General features: G+C 35.1%; 1 protein-coding gene across 5 annotated transcripts in view; it reads left to right on the top strand.

The window, feature by feature from the left end:
- The window catches only part of Adgrv1 (adhesion G protein-coupled receptor V1), a 609,243-nt gene that overhangs the window by 100,773 nt on the left and 490,623 nt on the right, over positions 1-17,847 (top strand). For all 5 annotated transcript variants that reach the window (XM_074077095.1, XM_074077094.1, XM_074077093.1 and 2 more), the window contains 7 exons: positions 5,276-5,405; positions 8,441-8,521; positions 9,979-10,118; positions 11,700-12,309; positions 14,921-15,136; positions 16,427-16,642; positions 17,331-17,575. In XM_074077095.1, the coding sequence (XP_073933196.1) occupies positions 5,276-5,405; positions 8,441-8,521; positions 9,979-10,118; positions 11,700-12,309; positions 14,921-15,136; positions 16,427-16,642; positions 17,331-17,575 (1,638 nt within the window). The remainder of the gene's footprint in view (positions 1-5,275; positions 5,406-8,440; positions 8,522-9,978; positions 10,119-11,699; positions 12,310-14,920; positions 15,137-16,426; positions 16,643-17,330; positions 17,576-17,847) is intronic.

Raw genomic sequence — 17,847 nt, 5'->3', positions numbered from 1 at the left:
ATCCTCTTATTTTTGGCCTTCAGACAAAATCAAAATTTTAAAGAAATTATGTGTTCATGTCTTTTCAATTTTAGTTCATTTTCCTTCAGCTGAGAAGCAATGTGGTATTTGAGTGTGGCACACAAAAGCTGGAGATTTAGAACTGGACAGAACTAGGGATTAATCTGACCTCTAATTAACCTCCCCAACTTCCATTTCATTATCTGTGAAAGTGAGATATATCTGCTGGGCAGGGTTACTCTGAAGATGAATGGCAGCATCTTACGTGTGTGGTGGTATACATGACACGTAGATAGTAACACTCAATAGCCACTACCTGTTTTTATTGTTGCCAATCGTCTTGTTAAGCAAACGCCAATAATTTCTTGGTAATCCTTCTCAAGACAGATTTTATATCCTTCAGTATTTCTGTTTGCTCAAAGAATCTTTTTCTATTTTTTGGGTGGTACTAGGATTTGAACTTAGGGTCTTGTGCTTGTGAGGCAGGCACTCTGCCACTTGAGCCACACCTCTAGATCTTTAGCGTTTTAATTATTTTTTTAGGCAGAGTCTCATGTGTTTTGGCCAGGCCAGCCTCAGAATGTAATCATCTTGCTTATGCCTCCCACTTAGCTGGGATTAGAGGTGCGTTCCACTACAAGGGGCTTGTTTGTTGACCATGGGGTCTTGCTAGCTTTTTTTTTGTCCCAGTTGGCTTTGAACCTTGATCTTCCCAATCTCTGCCTCTTGAGTAGCTGGGATTGCAGGTGTGAGCCACTGGACATCAACTTTTTCTTTAAACTTAATGTTAGTTTTCTTGTTTCTTCCCTTTCTCCTAGAAAGACTCACACATAGGTACAGTGTTCCGTAACGTGTATACCCCCCTCACCCCAAGTCTCAGAAGCCTTGGCTAGTTGAATTCAATTACTTTTTTTTTTTTGGTGGATTTTAACTCAGAGCCCAACACTTTCCAAGCAGGTGCTCTACTGCTTGTGCCACTCATCCAGTGACATCAATTACTTTTAACTATAGTCCAACTAGAAAATTCTCTCAGGTTTGTTCTTCCTCAGACTTTTTCTTAGGCAAGTTACATGTATGTTTTTGCCCTTGACATTTATTAAAAGTATCTTTAACTAGGTTACTGTATAACATATTACATAAAACATCTTTTCTTGGTTTATTGTGTTCTTGGCATTCTCTTAGAGAAATAATTTCGTCCTCACATTAATCCTCTTAAATTTCCAAGCAGCCTGAATATCCCCAATTTTCATTTGATTATCATTTTCTTTAATAATAAAACAAAGCCAAAACCTGTGCTCCCATCTTTCATGACTACCAGAACGCTAATATCCCTGAAGAGATTTCTGAAAATTTCCAGATGCTTACATGTCCTGGTTGTTATCTATTATCACTTTGAATTATTACCTTTGCTTATCTTGATAATCTGATAACTTTTGCCTTCACTACTTCTTATGATGCTTCAACTCTCTCTGCTGTCTGTTAGCACAATAGTAAGATTCCGTAGGCTATGAATGCGCATAAGTGAGGGGGAGGGAATTTCAGGTTTCTTGGTTTTTAATCTTATTTTTATATACCAGTGACAGGTGATCCCCACCTTCCAGGTGTGTATGGTGGCTCAGTGATATTAAACAACTAGTTAATTTCTGAGTTACAGTTATGGGAAGCATTCTGGGTTTGTTACCTGAGAGAGTGGTGTGTGTTGACATGAGTTGGGTTCAAGATAGGCTTTCTTGGCTTTATGCTGAGCTGTGAAGTTTAAGAAGGAGTAGGAGGAAGAGCTACTTGAGACTAGTAAAATGCTGTAAGGAGAGGTATTAGAGCTGGGGGAAGCACAAGTTGTAAGAGGAACCACAGGGAGGTCAGTATTTCTGCAATGTGGAGAGCTAGGTGTTTGATAAAAGATAAAATATGCAAAGACTGGATCATTCAAGGCTGAAATCATGTTATATATACACATATAAAATCATGCTATATATATATAAATCAAGAGAAATAATGCAAAGATGTTATGAATTTGCAAAAGCTCACTAGTAACTGTGGAGAATGGGTTAGATGGTACAGATATTGGAATACAGAAAGAAGAGTAGGGGTCTGTTTTGCAGAGCAAGGCAAGTAGGATGGTTTCTTGAACTAGGCTGGTGACAATGTAGATGAAAAGAAATGGATGTGCTCCAGACATATTTCAGAGTTAAAATAGCAGGACTTCAGTGTCATTTAGTCTGAAAGATAAAGCATAAAAGGCATCATGAATGATCGTCCAGTTCATGGCATAAGTGACACTACACAATTCAGGAGAATTGGATAAGTCATGGTTTTAAAGAGAAGATCACAGATGTGAGACTCCAGCAGAAATTATGAGAAAAATTTCAAATATTAAGTCTGGGTATAAAGGTTAGAGGTATGAGAGCACAAACATGGTATAGTTTTTCATTTTTATTGGTATACATTAATTGTACAGGGGGAATTCATTGTGACATTTCTGAATATGCTTACGATGAACATTAGTTAGGTTAGCCACCACCATCTCTTTCCCTTATCCCCCTCCCTGCCCCACATAAAGCAATTGCAAAAGGTTTCATTGTTCTATTTCATATATATGTACAAAGTACATTGACCATATTTGCCCTCCGTCATCTCTTCTGTTCACCCTCTCTTTTCCCCTAAGTACTCCCCCCTCAACACATTTACAGTCCTGTCCTTCATTTTTCATTCTACAGTTAGTGTTCAAAGGGGTTTCTCAATGTATCTCGGCTGTGAATATACTGTACTTTGATCACTTCAACCCCCTCTGTTTCTCTCCCTTCCTCTTCCCCTCCCACTCCCTGTTGTTCAACCCTTTTAGTACATATTGTTAGGTTATCATCTACCTACACAGAAGCAATGTATTTCACAAATCTCTATCATTCTCTTTTCCTTTCCTTCCTTCCCCAAGTTCCATAGAGTAGTTCCACTATTACAAACATGTTCTCTATATAAATGTGTATATGATCATGTTTGTTTTTGTGTATATGTTTATTTTTTGAAACTTATCTTCCATGTACGAGAGAAAATGTGGCCTTTGTCTTTCTGAACCTTATTTCATTTAACATGATATCCTCTAATTCTGTCCATTTACTTGTAACATAATTTCATTCTTCTTTATGGCTGGGTACTACTCCATTGTCTACATATACCACATTTTCTTAATCCATTCATCAGTTGTCGGACATCTGGTCTGTTTCCATAGCTTGGCTATTGTGAACAGTTGTGCAGTAAATATAGTTGTGCAGTGCTTCTATTGCATCCTGACTTACATTCTTTCTGGAAAATAATGCCCAGGAATAGTTGGATTGTATGGTTCTGTCTTTAGTTTTTAAAGGAATCTCGATACTGACTTCTATAGGGGCTGCACTAATTTACATTCCCACCAATAGCATATAACAACAGTGTTTTGCTGCATTCTCACCAACATTTGCTGTTGCTTGTGTTCTTGAAGATGAAACCTCAGTGTAGTTTTGATTTTCATTTCTTTTATGGCCAGGGAGGTTTAACACTTCTTAATGTATTATTGGCCATTTGTATCTCTTCCTTTGGAAATTGCTTATTCAGTTCATGTGTTCATTTCTTCATTGGGTTGTTGATTCTTTGGGAGTTTAGTTTTTTTTAAACAGCCTGTACATTCTGATTATTAGTTCCTTATCAGATGAATAGCTAGGTGGCAAAGTTTTTCTCCTTTTCTATATGATGTCTGTTAAATCTCGTGACTGTTTCCTTTGCTGTGCAGAGCTTTCCAGTTTGATGCAGCACCATTTCTCCTCCCTTTCTCTTCATTGCTAAGCCTTTAAAGTCCTATTTAGAAAGTTATTGCCTACGCCTGAACTCATACATGATATGAAAAACTGGAGTCTTACAAGCTTGTCTAGACAGAAAGTCTGGAGAGAATCTGATGAACAATAATTTTTAAAGGTTGTAAGGAAAATGTTAAAATTGGTAATAAACACTGAAAAGGATGGGTAGGAAGTAGAAGGAAAATCAGAGAAGATTATGTTCCAGAAAAGTGACCGAGCGTGTAAGATATTGTTGAGTTCAAGCAAGAAAGTTTCCTAAGACGTTCTAATGTCAGTTCTCTTGTTAAAACTTGTAGAAATGGGCCGCTGGATGGCTCAAGTGATAGGGTGCAAGCTCAAAGCCCTGAGTTCAACTCCTAGTACCACACATACACAAAAACCCATGTAGAATTACCTCACTGACTACCAAACACTAGGCAAAGTTAATCACTTCCTCACTGAGCTATCTACATGCCTTTTATAGCAATTATTATTCTGTTTCAATTACTTTTATTAGTGTTCAATACTCTTGCTAGAATGTTCTTCACACAGTCAAAGATTAGGCTTAGCTATTTTTGAATCTCAAGCCTCTAAAATGGTGTCACACACATACTACATGTTTGATAAATGTTGAAAAAGTGAAAAACTGAGAGCTCAAGTGAATTGGTACTTTACTTCCTCAATTCAGCTTTAAGATGATTAAATAGCTCTACAAGATGAAATACAATTGCTCACACAAAATAATACTTTAAAAATATAAACAACTCTAAAATTTATTCTCCTAACTTGAGAGGGAAATGCTTATGTGAAATAATGGAAGAAAGAGACTTAAGACTTTGATTTGGGATAATTGTTTTTCTTGAGTATGTGAACTTTTCAGAAGGGAGATCCAAGTTCTGAATCCCAGTTTCAAGTATAATCCAGGAAAGATGAATGCCAAATAGACTGAGCTGTGTTACTACTTGAAGACACTCTAGAGTAAAAAATACCTTTATTATTGTACACTGAGTAGTTAAACTTCTTAATTATATAATTTCAGTAGTTCTAAATATACTTGATCAAGAGATTCCTTTCATCTCATTGAACTAATTCTGCAAGAATCTGTGGATATCACCCATCAAGATTTCTCATTTGCCATGACTGCTTTTTCAATGAATCACCAATTATGAAAAATAGATATTCTTCTACTTTATTTAGTTGAAAAATATATATTTTTAGGGGCTATGGGTGTAACTCTGTGTTAAGAGTGTTTGCTTAGCATGCATAAGGCCCCAAATTTGATCCCTAGCACAAGAAAATAAAAAAGAAAGTATACTTAGAATTCATACTGAAGTGTTTTTAATTTTTCTTTTAGGTATGTTCTGTTTCAGTATTTGTAACAAATTTATATATAGCAATCATTATTATTTTGTAGTTTCATATATAGAATAATTATAGTCTAACAGATAAATCTTTCATTTGCATTTCAGAGCGTTGCTGGCACATTAGAATTTCAACCAGGAGAAAGATATAAGTACATTTTTGTCAATATCACTGATAATTCTATCCCTGAACTGGAAAAATCTTTTAAAGTTGAATTGTTAAACTTGGAAGGAGGAGGTAAGACTGGTAATTCAAAAATATCAAATATTTGTTTGTCCATCTACTATGAGTTAGAAGGAGATTCTGTTAATTCAAAGATTCCTTTGAATTAGTCTTACACATTTTGTGTATAAATGAACTATATAATAGTTTCTGGAGACAGCAGCTTCAAGGTTAATAATTGCTTGCAACTTATGGCAGATAATTCTGATTATTTTTCTTGATAAAAAGAAAGTTCCCTTCTCACTACATAAATTTTGAGTATTAGTTTTATAAATTAATATTGAACTCTTAATTTTATGTTAGGTTTTATTAATTTTCAGTAATTTTTTTTATTATAGATACCATCTAGTGTTGTTTGTTTCCCTTTTATTATCCATAGATCTTTTCCTAAAATAAATGTACTTTTAGAATGATGTAGACAATTGTACTAAATCATGAAATTATAGTTGTCATTCAGTCTAGTTGCCCCTAAAACCACATTTCCTTTCCTTCTTTTTGAATTTTCATAGTAGCTCCAGTAGAACAATCTTTAGATACAACACAGATAGGAACTCTTTCTTTTAGGTAAATATAATCTTTGTGAGGTGATTATCGATACATAGGTCAACAATACTTTATCCTCAATTCTGACAGTCAGGAAGCTCTGATTATCATTAAAATTCATTACATGGAAAAACTGTTCTGTATTAAAGTGAGGTTATTTGTAATATTCATCCATTTACATGAACTACTCATGTTTTTTCAGAAGTATTAATATGTAGTGTGTTCTGCATTACCTTTGTCAGTATAGGCAACTGAGAGTTGATATGATATTCACCAGGACAGACCCTTTCATTACAAAACTTTGCATTATTACTTCATTACCATTCTCATCTACACTATTTTGATGAATAGAGTCATAGTATTATAACCATCTAAAGAGAGAGGTTGGGTAATACAAATATATTAAAATTTTGTTTTGTACAAAGTGAAAATGTAGGATTCAGTGAATTTCACTTCACTGTGTTCCCAAAGCTCAGGTGAAGGCAAAGGAGATGGAGACAGTGCTTGGGGGCAGGAGAAGGATTAAGCAAACAGTATCTCAGCTTGGTGAATGCATAAAGCAGGAAAAATGTGCCAGATGACCGGTTTTGGCAGGTGGCATGTAAAGTAACCAGCTTTGCTTGTCCTCCAGAGTCAAGTCCTAATATCTCCAAACCGTTATTTTCATATCAGGTCTTAAACTAATGAAAAGGTTACTATAAAATAGTTGAAAAAGTGCACTGTAAGCCACTTACAGCTAAAATACTTATGTAATAGAAAGAGAAAATGTTGTCAAAACCATTACCCACTATTGATCAATAATGGAACATCAAATATTCTTTCTTGCATGATGGGGATCAAACCCAGGACCTTGTCCATGCTAGGCCAATGCTTCACCCCAGAGCTATACCCCCAACTCTTAATGTCAAATATTCTTGAGATGATATTTGTAATGATAGTGATACTTGTGATTTTAGGTAGAAACTTTTCCTCACATCTCTAGAATATGCATTGTTATGTAATAATTAGGCACTAATTCTTATTTGAACTCTTGCCATAAGCAATAGTGGCAGAAAGTGTAGATTTTTTGCCAGTGAGTTGGGATTGGAGGAAAAGGAATCCGGAAAACAACCTTCAGTCCTGTATCATGCTAAGGGATGGTCTAATGTGTGAAATAACTTGCAGAGCTAGATTCTTTTGAATATTTTTTTGTCTCTAATGTTGATTCTCTATAAGGTAGTAACTACATTAGTAGATGTTTATGCTAGCCAAAGCATGTATGGTATTGAACTGTACACCTCTTTCTCATTACTTTTAGATAATATGGGAGCAAAGCTTTGTACTGATTTGTTGCTAGAAATCCCATTTTGTTTCTTGGGTTTCTAAGATGAATTTAAGTCCTATGTGTCACAAATTCTCATGTCTAGTATATCACAGTCCTATTGAGGGAAAAAATAAAGAGTAGGTCAGACCTTACTCTAGCTTGCCAATCACAGATACTGGTAAAGTACATATTTGGCTTTTATTTTCTTATTTTTTATTTGCACAAATTATTTGTACATTGGAATTGCATTGTGATATTCACATGCATGCATATAATGTACTTAATCAGATTAACCCTCTTCTCTCTCCTCCCCACTCCTTTTTAACAGTTCTTGTGGGTTTCATTATGCTATTTTCATACATATATATAATGTACTTTTATTATGTTTATCCCTGTCACTCTGCTTTTCCTCTCCCCCATTTTCTTACTCTGGTCTTTCATTGCTGTCATCACCACTTTTCTATCTCCTTTGTTTGTAAACATTTGATGAAATTATGGTTGGAGTATATGCTATATTAGATGTATAACTCCTTTGTATTTAGTATAATCTTTATTTATAGCCAGGGCACATTGTACTTTATAATATATACTTACCTTTCATTATTTGATTTTATGTTTATAACATTTCTATAAAAGGCAGCATGCTTTGTAGGTAAGAAAGTTGAGATACCAAGAAGTTATTTAGGATTCTTTCCACAATGTCAGTGACAAGGGGTGGTCAAGTTTGAGAATGGTAAATGTCGTGTGGTTTGAATTCATGTGTGGGGGAAATATTAGACATATTTCTTTCATTTTGAATTGGTTGTGAATGGTAAGGTGACTGTCACAGGCATATAAGCATAAGTGTATATCTTATATGTATACAGATAGTTTTTAAATGTTCTCATTGTTGGAAAATAATTTACACTACTGCAAATAGGTGAAAATTTAAAAATAAAGTTATTTAAATTGTTGGAAATAGGAAATACCAATTTCAGTTTACACAAAGTATTTCCTAATCTATGAATGAAGTTTTGGAATTTGGTGGCTTGACTGGTGTTATGTATTATTATTCAAAATGATCTGTTCTTTGTAGAAGAATGCATGTAATTGGTTGAATGTTACTGCATTTCCTCTCTGCTTGATACCATTTAAGTTCTCTTAATTTTCTCATTGTGTCCATGTGTGCTGTGTGGGTTGTGTCTCTGTGTGCCTCCTTGTGAAGTGCCTGAACTCATTAGGGCTGATGGCAGTGGTAGTGGAGATGGGGACGTGGAATTCTTCCTTCCAACTGTTCACAAACGTGGTAAGCAGGTGTTCCAAGATCCTTTACTAGTGTATGGTTTTATTTTAACTTTTTGTTTTCAGGGATAACAGTACTAACCCTTTGCTGACATCTGTTATGTATAGGTCCTATAATATATTTATTTCATTAACCATCACAGCCAGTCTATTTGCTTTAAGTTATAGTTACCCAGCTAGAAAGTGATGGAGTCGGAATTGCCTCTTTTCTCTGCCTATGATTCCCAGGCTCTTTTCTCTTTATGCACCTAATGCAATCTCTCAGTTTTGATCTGGTAGGATTTTGCTTGAATTCCACTTGTAAAAATGGTTGTCAAAATACATTTTATATGTTTGAATACCTAAAAAGAGATGAATGGAATAATTGTATTTTCATTATTTCCTTCTTTTTGGTGATTACACTGGGATTTTGAACTCAGGCCTTGTGTTTGCTAGGCAGGTGCTCTACCACTTGCATCACATCCCCAACCCTGAACATTCATATTTTCAGGTTAAATCTATCACATTTATTTTCTGTACAATAAAGATCCATGAGTCTTTATTTAATCAAAACAAATTAGGAAGAACATAAATGGGGAGAACAAGTTGCCTGTCAGTGGAGGAATATTGAAAACAGGATGCCTTTTGAAGTGGATTCATATGCAAACATGATTCAGCTTTTTTACTCAAATATTGTTTTCATACATGAAGAGAATATTTAGAATAGTTATCTTTCAAAGGAGAGCATTTGCTAATCCTCAAATGTTCCTTTTCCTAATGTCAGGCTTTATATTTTATTGTTAGAACTATGCTTCCTCCTCTCTTATCCTGACTTCAATCATGTAACCTCTGTATATAACTATGCCTTTTCGGATTGTTTATTTTCTTGTCTGTAGACATTAATACAGCATAAAAGAAAGCACATTTATTATCTTCAACAAATGCTGCTTTGGATCTTAGCATCTTTTTAGTTATGGGATTGGTGTATTTGCATTCAGGAGAGATAAATATTCAATTATATGATGCGAAAAATAGGCTTAGAGTTAAGTACATTGAAAACCATGAATTTGTTCAGTCAGGTTGACTAAAATCTTAGGGAAACCACTGTTTCTCAAGGTAAGAGTCGTTTTAGCTTACGTTCTCTTGAGGTCAGCGAAGGTCATGGGAGACCTTCCTCATATACTATGTTATAGAAGAATGTTCTCTTTCAGAGAGAAGGCAAAAGAAAAACAAATTTTCCTTATTCATCTCCAAGTGCTTCTGCAGCACTTGGAGATCACATTGATGCTAAAGCAGAGAGAGGTCATGAAAGCATGAATATATGTGGCAACCATTTGTGTCTGCCTTTCTTTCTGAAACAAATTAGAATGTACTCAATGAATGAAATGTCTCTTTTCAAAAAGTTGTTTGTTGACTTTTCTTACACTCTATAGATTACTGATTAACATTTTGTTCACTATTTGTGGGGACTTGTTCATGCAGCCAGTCTAGGAGTGGCGTCCCAGATTCTAGTGACAATTGCAGCCTCTGACCACGCTCATGGTGTGTTTGAGTTTAGTCCTGAGTCGCTCTTTGTTAATGGAACTGAACCACAAGATGGGTACAGCACTGTTACATTAAATGTGAGTACCTTTCCCCCTCCATGCCTAGATACTTTTTATCCTTTAAAATGTTGTTTTGCATAATGAAGGTATGTTTGTATTTTCTTTTTTTGTGTAAGTGGAAGAAATGAGCCTATAGACACAGACAGTATAAACTGGTAAGTGAATAGTGATTTGGAATTTATCTTTGTGTTTAATTTTGCATGTGAATTCAAAGGGTCAGGAATATATTTTTTAAAGGAATATAATGGAGCTGTACTATAAGTATTTATCTTGCATAGATTTTTGCATTAGTTCATATAGGCTATATTAACAAACATCTCCAGATCTCAGTGGCTTAGTATGACCAAAATTAATTTTTCACTCATGGTATATGTCCAGCCTAAGTTGTCAAGGGGCCTGATCATCAATCAAAAGCTATGGATGCTACATCTCAACAGGTGTTTTTATCCTTACAAAAGATGAAGGTGGGAGGAATGTGAGTGTTAACTGCGCACTGGCTCTTGGAGCTTCTTTCTGGAAGTAATTTACATCATTTCCTCTTAGACTTCCATGCTCAAAACAGGTTACTTGGCTATGTCTCAAAGTGGGTGAAGTGTAGTCCTATTCTGTCTCTCTCCCAAAAGGACAGAAAATCCAAAATATTTGTAAATAGCAAGAAGAATAACTCTATATAGTCTGTGTATGTCTACTTTGCTTTGTTCCAGCAGAAACTCAGGATTCTATTGTTCAGGGACTCACAGGAGTTAGAAGCTTTGTCCGCTTGCTCAGCTTTTATACAAACAATGAAGAACAATCATTCACGTATATCCTTCTCTACTATTATGGAAGACCTTCAGTAAACTGTTGTGGAATTAACTGAACAACTTTAGAAAGAATAACCACTTAGGAAAGAAAAAGAATTAAGGAAAAGGAAACATTTTAATAAAATTTATAAAATTACTGTTTCATTTAATTTTGAGTTGACAATCATATTTTAAGTACAAATATTGTTCTTGGGAATAATAAGTTGGGTCCAGTTTTAAAGCTTTCCATTCTTAAAATGTTGGCAAGAGCATTTCTTCTTAAATGTATTTTATTATACTTTGCGACAAATATGTTTTTGGTGTGTTTGTTGTGTTATGTGAATATAAAAGAAAATATGATTTAAAAAAAGTTCTTTTGCTAACTTTTCAGAAAAAAATCACTTATCTATTCTTTATAATTACATTATACACCACTTTACATTATACACCACTTTTTGCTGTAAATGTAAACATTTTCATGAGTATTCGTAATATAATATCATTAATTATTTGATTCATTACTGATATATATATAACTGCTCATAAGATATTCCTACAATTTAGTTAGAAGCTAAAAATTTTCCATCTAGCTGTGGTTTCATGCAACAATCAATTTTCACATGTACTCCATGTGCAAGACTCCCTGAGGGTCTTCAGGGATGGGTAGTGTATAGCTCCTGCTTTCAAACTCTTTAGCCTTTAGAACTTATATAAAATAAAATTGAAATTTTATTATTCTACTGTTATGTACTCAAAACCTATAAGTCAATGGTTTTAATTTCTCTTTTGAAACATTTTCATATTCAATATTTTATAGATTATGAGGAGTCACGGCGCTCTGTCTCAAGTGACTTTGCATTGGAACATAGACTCTGACCCTGAGGGGGATCTCGCCTTCACCTCTGGCAACGTCACCTTTGAGATTGGACAGATGGTGGCCCATATTATGGTGGAAATATTACCAGACGACATTCCGGAACTGGATAAGGCATTCTCTGTGTCAATCCTCAATGTCTCCGATGGTTCTTTGGGCATTCTTACTAATGCCACATTAACAGTTTTGGCTAATGATGATCCTTATGGGGTATTCATTTTTTCTGAGAAAAATAGACCTATTAAAGTTGAAGAAGCAACACAGAATATCACATTATCAATAATAAGGTTGAAAGGCCTCATGGGAAAAGTCATAGTCTCATATTCAACACTAGATGATATGGAAAAACCACCTTTTTTTCCACCTAATTTAGCCAGAGCATCTCAAGGAAGAGACTACATATCAGCATCTGGGTTTGCTCTTTTCACAGCCAATCAGACTGAAGCAGCAATAACTATTTCAGTTTTGGATGATGATGACCCAGAAAGGTCTGAATCTGTGTTCATTGAACTATTGAATTCCACTTTAATAGAGAAAGTACAGAATCGCCCAAGTAAGTATCCATTAGTGTTTTTGGAGATAAGAATCTTAAAATGATAAATTTAGAAAAATTCATAATAGAAAATTCTATAAAATAATAAGCACTAATTTTGAAAGAATTACCTTGTACAAGCTTATCTGTGAGGCAACTTAAAGTGGGACACATTTTTAATTAGAAATTATCTTCTTTTTAATGATACTGGGATTTGAATTTAGGGATTCACACATGTTCAGCAGAAGTGCTCTACCACTCGAACAATGCCGCCCACCTTTTTATTCTATTTATTTTTTTTTTATTTTTACTTAGTTTTCAGGAGTTTACTACTTTTGCCCAGGGCCAGCCTTGGATTGTTAACCTCCTATCATATGCCTTTCAGTATCTGTGATTACAGATGTAAATCATCATTCCTGGCTCTGAAAAATTATTTTTTAAAAACCAATTACATTCCCAGAGTAAACTTTAGAAGGTTCTATGCAATCCATGTTTAACTGACCTCTAGTACTATTGTAATATGTAGAGTAGTTTCAAAATATTCTAGAATCAGTCTGGGGAATCCATAGATAGTCCTAGTTTTAAGAGCCTGAACCTCTTACTTTGATTCACTTGTAAAAGATACCCCAATTTTGTTCTTTGTGAGAGGAGGGGGACAAGGCTTTGTAACAGTAAGGAATTGTGAAAATTTGTGGAATTATGTAGCTTAAAATGTAAGATTCCATATTGACTGTGTTCTACCATATGGGTAAGGCTTCTCACAATAAGTTTTACCTTACTGTAAGATCTGGGTGAGTATATTATATAGGACGTTTCACAGTGACAATTGCAACTCAGGTAGACCAGGGTAATAGATAGAAATTTGCATTTGCTAACAAATCTTTTGATTACAGCCAAGGTTAAAAATTTTCACAAACTATTCCCTACTTTTAAAATGAGATTTAGGATCAGTTATAGCAGTAAAGGAACAAAAATAAAACTCAATAATTAATTTTCATAAGAATTATAAAACAAGTCTGATTTTCTGGGAACTCACAATTTATTGAAATAGAAATAAAATCAAGGGTGAGTATTGTGTATGGCAGTGGCTAATTGCTGTGCATATTGGGGTCAGATTAACATGTTCTAATACATAGTAATAAGCTGTTGAACATAATCTTTAAGCCCCATTTTCCTTATTCATAATATAACTGTATTATGGGGATTAAATATGATATGTGAAAAAATTGCTGTGTGCCTGGCACATAGTTTGCACTTAATAATTATGAGCAATTATTAGCAATAAAGTGGTACATGCAGAGTATATATTTGCTTGATGGGAGAAAGAATCACCCTGTATTTTATGTTTGATTTGTTCTTGGAACCATGCAACATACTTGGGGGATTTCAGAACATCTATGATGTAGGATAAATAAAGAACAATTAAGTGCAGATCTGTATGATAGTGACTCAGATTTTAATAGAAGAAATCAGTGTAGAGACAGATAGGATCTTTCCTTCCCTAAGCTTAGTATCATCAGCATCAATGAATGAAGAGAGCAGTGTGGAAAGAAGACCAGTATCAGCCCTGGGTGAGGGTGCAGGGCAGGATGCTCACTCATGGATATCTGAAGGTTTTACACCTGCTTTGGTGAGGAGTTGTAGATATGCAAGATATGCAGGACATAAGACAAATCCTTGTTGTATGCCTCATGATTGCATCTGACAGGTATTACTATAAGGCCTTATGTAATTTCTTTAATTTTTTTTGCCTTTAATAAATCATTTGTAGAATCTTTCATACACACATGCACACACACACACACACACACACACACACACACACAAAGATGACTAAAGAAAATGTGGTATGCATATTCAATGGAATATTACTTAGCTATGCCAGAATGAAATCCTGTTATTTGTGAGAAAATAGATGAAAGTAGAGGACGTTATTGTAAGTTAAATAAGCCAGGCACAAGATACTACATGTTCTTATTCATATGTGGAAACTAAAACTATTATTTCAAAGGAGAGAGTAGAATAGTGATTAACTAAAGGCTAGGAAAGGTGGGGGTGGGGGGAAGGAGGAGAAAAAAAGGTTAGATTACAGGTACCCAGGTACAGTTAAATAGGGGAGATGAGTTCTTGTCATCCTACACAGTAGGGTGATAGTTGTTCCAGCTGGTCTTTGAGCTCTGTGAATTAAATTACTTTCTTTCTCTATTTTGTAACTTGAATGCTATTTTTTTAAATGGAACAGTGGTCAACTAATTAGCAAATCATAATTCTGTAGGCTCAGTATTATCTGTTATTATATAAATGGATGATTTATTTTACTTGAATCATTTTTCCCTTTTGATAAATTACTTATTAAAATATTCCTGTAAGATAACTGTTCCTTTGCTAAGGATATTATGATAAAAATATTCTTAGCACATAAGCCACAATAGATCAAGCGGTTCCCTACTTAATTTATTTTTGCATCTCCAATGTCTACATTAATGCTAGTACATATACATATGTAAATCTTTTAAAATGTAAACAGCAGGGAGAGTGAAGATCCCTGTTGAGTTATGGAATCCTGCTGAGGCTTCTTGAGGACTTTTAGCCAATCCTTAGAATTTTGATGTATCATCTTTTCTTCTTTCAGTTCCAAATTCTCCACGCCTTGGGCCCAAGATAGAAACTATTGCTCATTTAATTATTATTGCAAATGATGATGCATTTGGAATTCTTCAGCTCTCAGCTTCACTTGTTCGAGTAGCAGAAAATCATGTTGGACCCATTATTAACGTGACTAGAACAGGAGGAGCATTTGCAGATGTTTCTGTAAAGTTTAAAGCTGTGCCAATAACTGCAATAGCTGGTAAGAAAAGCTATCTAAGGAGCAGTGAAGGGTTTTAGAAGGGCATGTGTCTTTGACTGACAAAGTCACTGATACTTGTGTGCCATATCTGTGCAATAGAATAGTTTATTTCTTTAGTAGAATTCTAGTACTGTTCTTTGTTCTAAAAGTATTTACATATCTTCCTTGTAAATAAGAGAAGGATCTATCTTGTGGTAATGAGTCTCTCTCCTCTCTTCTCTCTGTCTCTCTCTTTCTCAAAACGTGTGCACATTTTTCTATAAGAGAAGGAATGGATTCGAACACCCTTAGAAAATCTCTTCCATTATTTTGTGATATTACTAAACCCATGTTTTACTAGTTTGAGAAATTAAAAATCTTTTTTTTGTTTGTTTTTGGTGGACAAAATCTTTTATTTTTTAAAAAATTTTTTGTTCATTTATTCACGTGTGAATACATTGTTTGGGCCATTTCTCCCCACTGCTCCCCATCCCCTCCCTTTCCCCACTCCCCCTTACTTCTAGACGGAACCTGTTCTGCCCTTATCACTAATTTTGTTGAAGGGAAGACATAAGCAATAATAAGAAAGACAAAGTGTTTTTGCTAGTTGAGATAAAGATAGCTATACAGAAAGATTCCTAGCATTGCTTCCATGTACAAATATGTTACATACCAAGTTGATTCATCTCTACCTGACCTTTTCACTAGTTCCTGATCCCCTTCCCATATTGACCTCTGTTGCTTTAAGGTTTCTGTATTAGCTTCTCTGCAGTGGGGACATCAAACACTTTCATGTTTTGGGTCTCCTACCTATCCCCATACCTCTCGCATGTGCTCTCCCCTTGTCATGTGACACTCTGGAAAAAAATTTGGAGGCTTCTTAAAAATCTAAACATAGATCTGCCACATGATCCAGCAATCCCACTCCTGGGGATATACCCAAAGGAATGCAACACAGGTTACTCCAGAGGCACCTGCACACCCATGTTTATTGCAGCACTATTGACAATAGCCAAGTTATGGAAACGACCAAGATGTCCCACTACTGATGAATGGATCAAGAAAATGTGGTATTTATACACAATGGAATTTTACTCAGTCATGAAGAAGAATGAAATATTATTATTCTCAAGTAAATGGATGGAATTGGAGAACATCATTGTGAGTGAGGTTAGCCAGGCTCAGAAGACCAAAAATTGTATGTTCTCCCTCATATGCAGACTTTAGATCTAGGGCAAATGCAGCAATGAGGTTGGACTTGGGTCACATATTTTGGAATACACCTTATTATTGTGCTTTTTGTCCTTTCAGGTGAAGATTATAGTATTGCTTCATCAGATGTGGTCTTGCTAGAAGGAGAAACCAGTAAAGCTGTGCCAATATATATCATTAATGACATTTACCCTGAGCTTGAAGAATCTTTTCTTGTGCAACTGCTAAATGAAACAACAGGAGGAGCCAAACTAGGGGCTTTAACTGAAGCACTGATTATTATTGAGGCTTCTGATGACCCCTATGGATTATTCGGTAATTGACTAGTTTGTGTTTTTTCTTGTCTGTTATAAGTCATATATAAGAGTTGATTTGATCAGGTATTCTTTTTTTTTAATATGCTATTACTGATACATAGGACACCTATGTAGAGTTACTGGTAGACATCAGTGACTACTAAAAAACTAAAATAAATTACCGCTTAGCATAGAGATGGAAATCACAAACCATTGTCTTTGTGTCAGTTCTGGCTCCAAGATGTGTTTTGTGAGTTTTAGGTAATTCTTTGAAAAATAAGTTTAATTTGCAGAAATTTCCACTAAGATCTAGATTTCTGGATAAATAGGAAAATCTGGAAACTTCAAGGCCCACCACTTGTCTTCACAGTATTAGCCATGGGAACAAAATAGCAGCTACTCCTATGACCAGGTGGCCCTCAGTTAGCCACAGTGCTCAGTGGATTGAGTTAACTCATATCTGACACATACCTGACCCCTTTGGACATCTGAGTTTATGATTTCTGTTTTTATCAGAATGAAGAACACTTTGGAAATTTTGGGAGACCTGTTTAAGTTATGTCACCAAATGCTAGTCTGATTTTATGGGCTGTAGCTACTTATATTACATATGAGGAGAAAGAATCCATTATTACAGAGTACTTGATTAGTGACATAGTCACTTTCACTTTGTATTTGAAATGAATTCTTCTATGTCTGCCCTTCAGGTTTTCAGATTACTAAACTTATTGTAGAGGAACCTGAGTTTAACTCAGTGAAGGTAAACCTGCCAATCATTCGAAATTCTGGGACACTCTGCAATGTTACTGTTCAGTGGGTTGCCACCATTAATGGACAGCTTGCTACTGGCGACCTGCGAGTTGTCTCAGGTAATGTGACCTTTGCCCCTGGGGAAACCATTCAAACCTTGTTGTTAGAGGTCCTGGCTGACGACGTTCCGGAGATCGAAGAGGTGAGAGGACTGGCTAGTATAGAATGACACTGTAAATTGTGCCTTGTCTTAGTCACTAGAATAGATGACTGCTGGTGTGATATGTTAGAGAGGATGGAATATAAATTATTTGTGTAAGAATGTCCAATGCTAGTGTTAAAGTGATCCTTACAAACAAAAAAGCAGGGATGTTCTAAAAATAGATTGTATATATATGCTAGTTTACCAGTATAAGTTTTTTTGTGCAATTGATTAAGTGATAAAATGTATTTACATCTACCATAATTTTTGCT

This window comes from Castor canadensis, chromosome 6, assembly GCF_047511655.1.
Source record: "Castor canadensis chromosome 6, mCasCan1.hap1v2, whole genome shotgun sequence".
Lineage (NCBI taxonomy): Eukaryota > Metazoa > Chordata > Mammalia > Rodentia > Castoridae > Castor > Castor canadensis.
The sequence above is the reverse complement of the archived record's forward strand: the minus strand, read 5'-3'. Positions and strand labels throughout refer to the sequence as shown.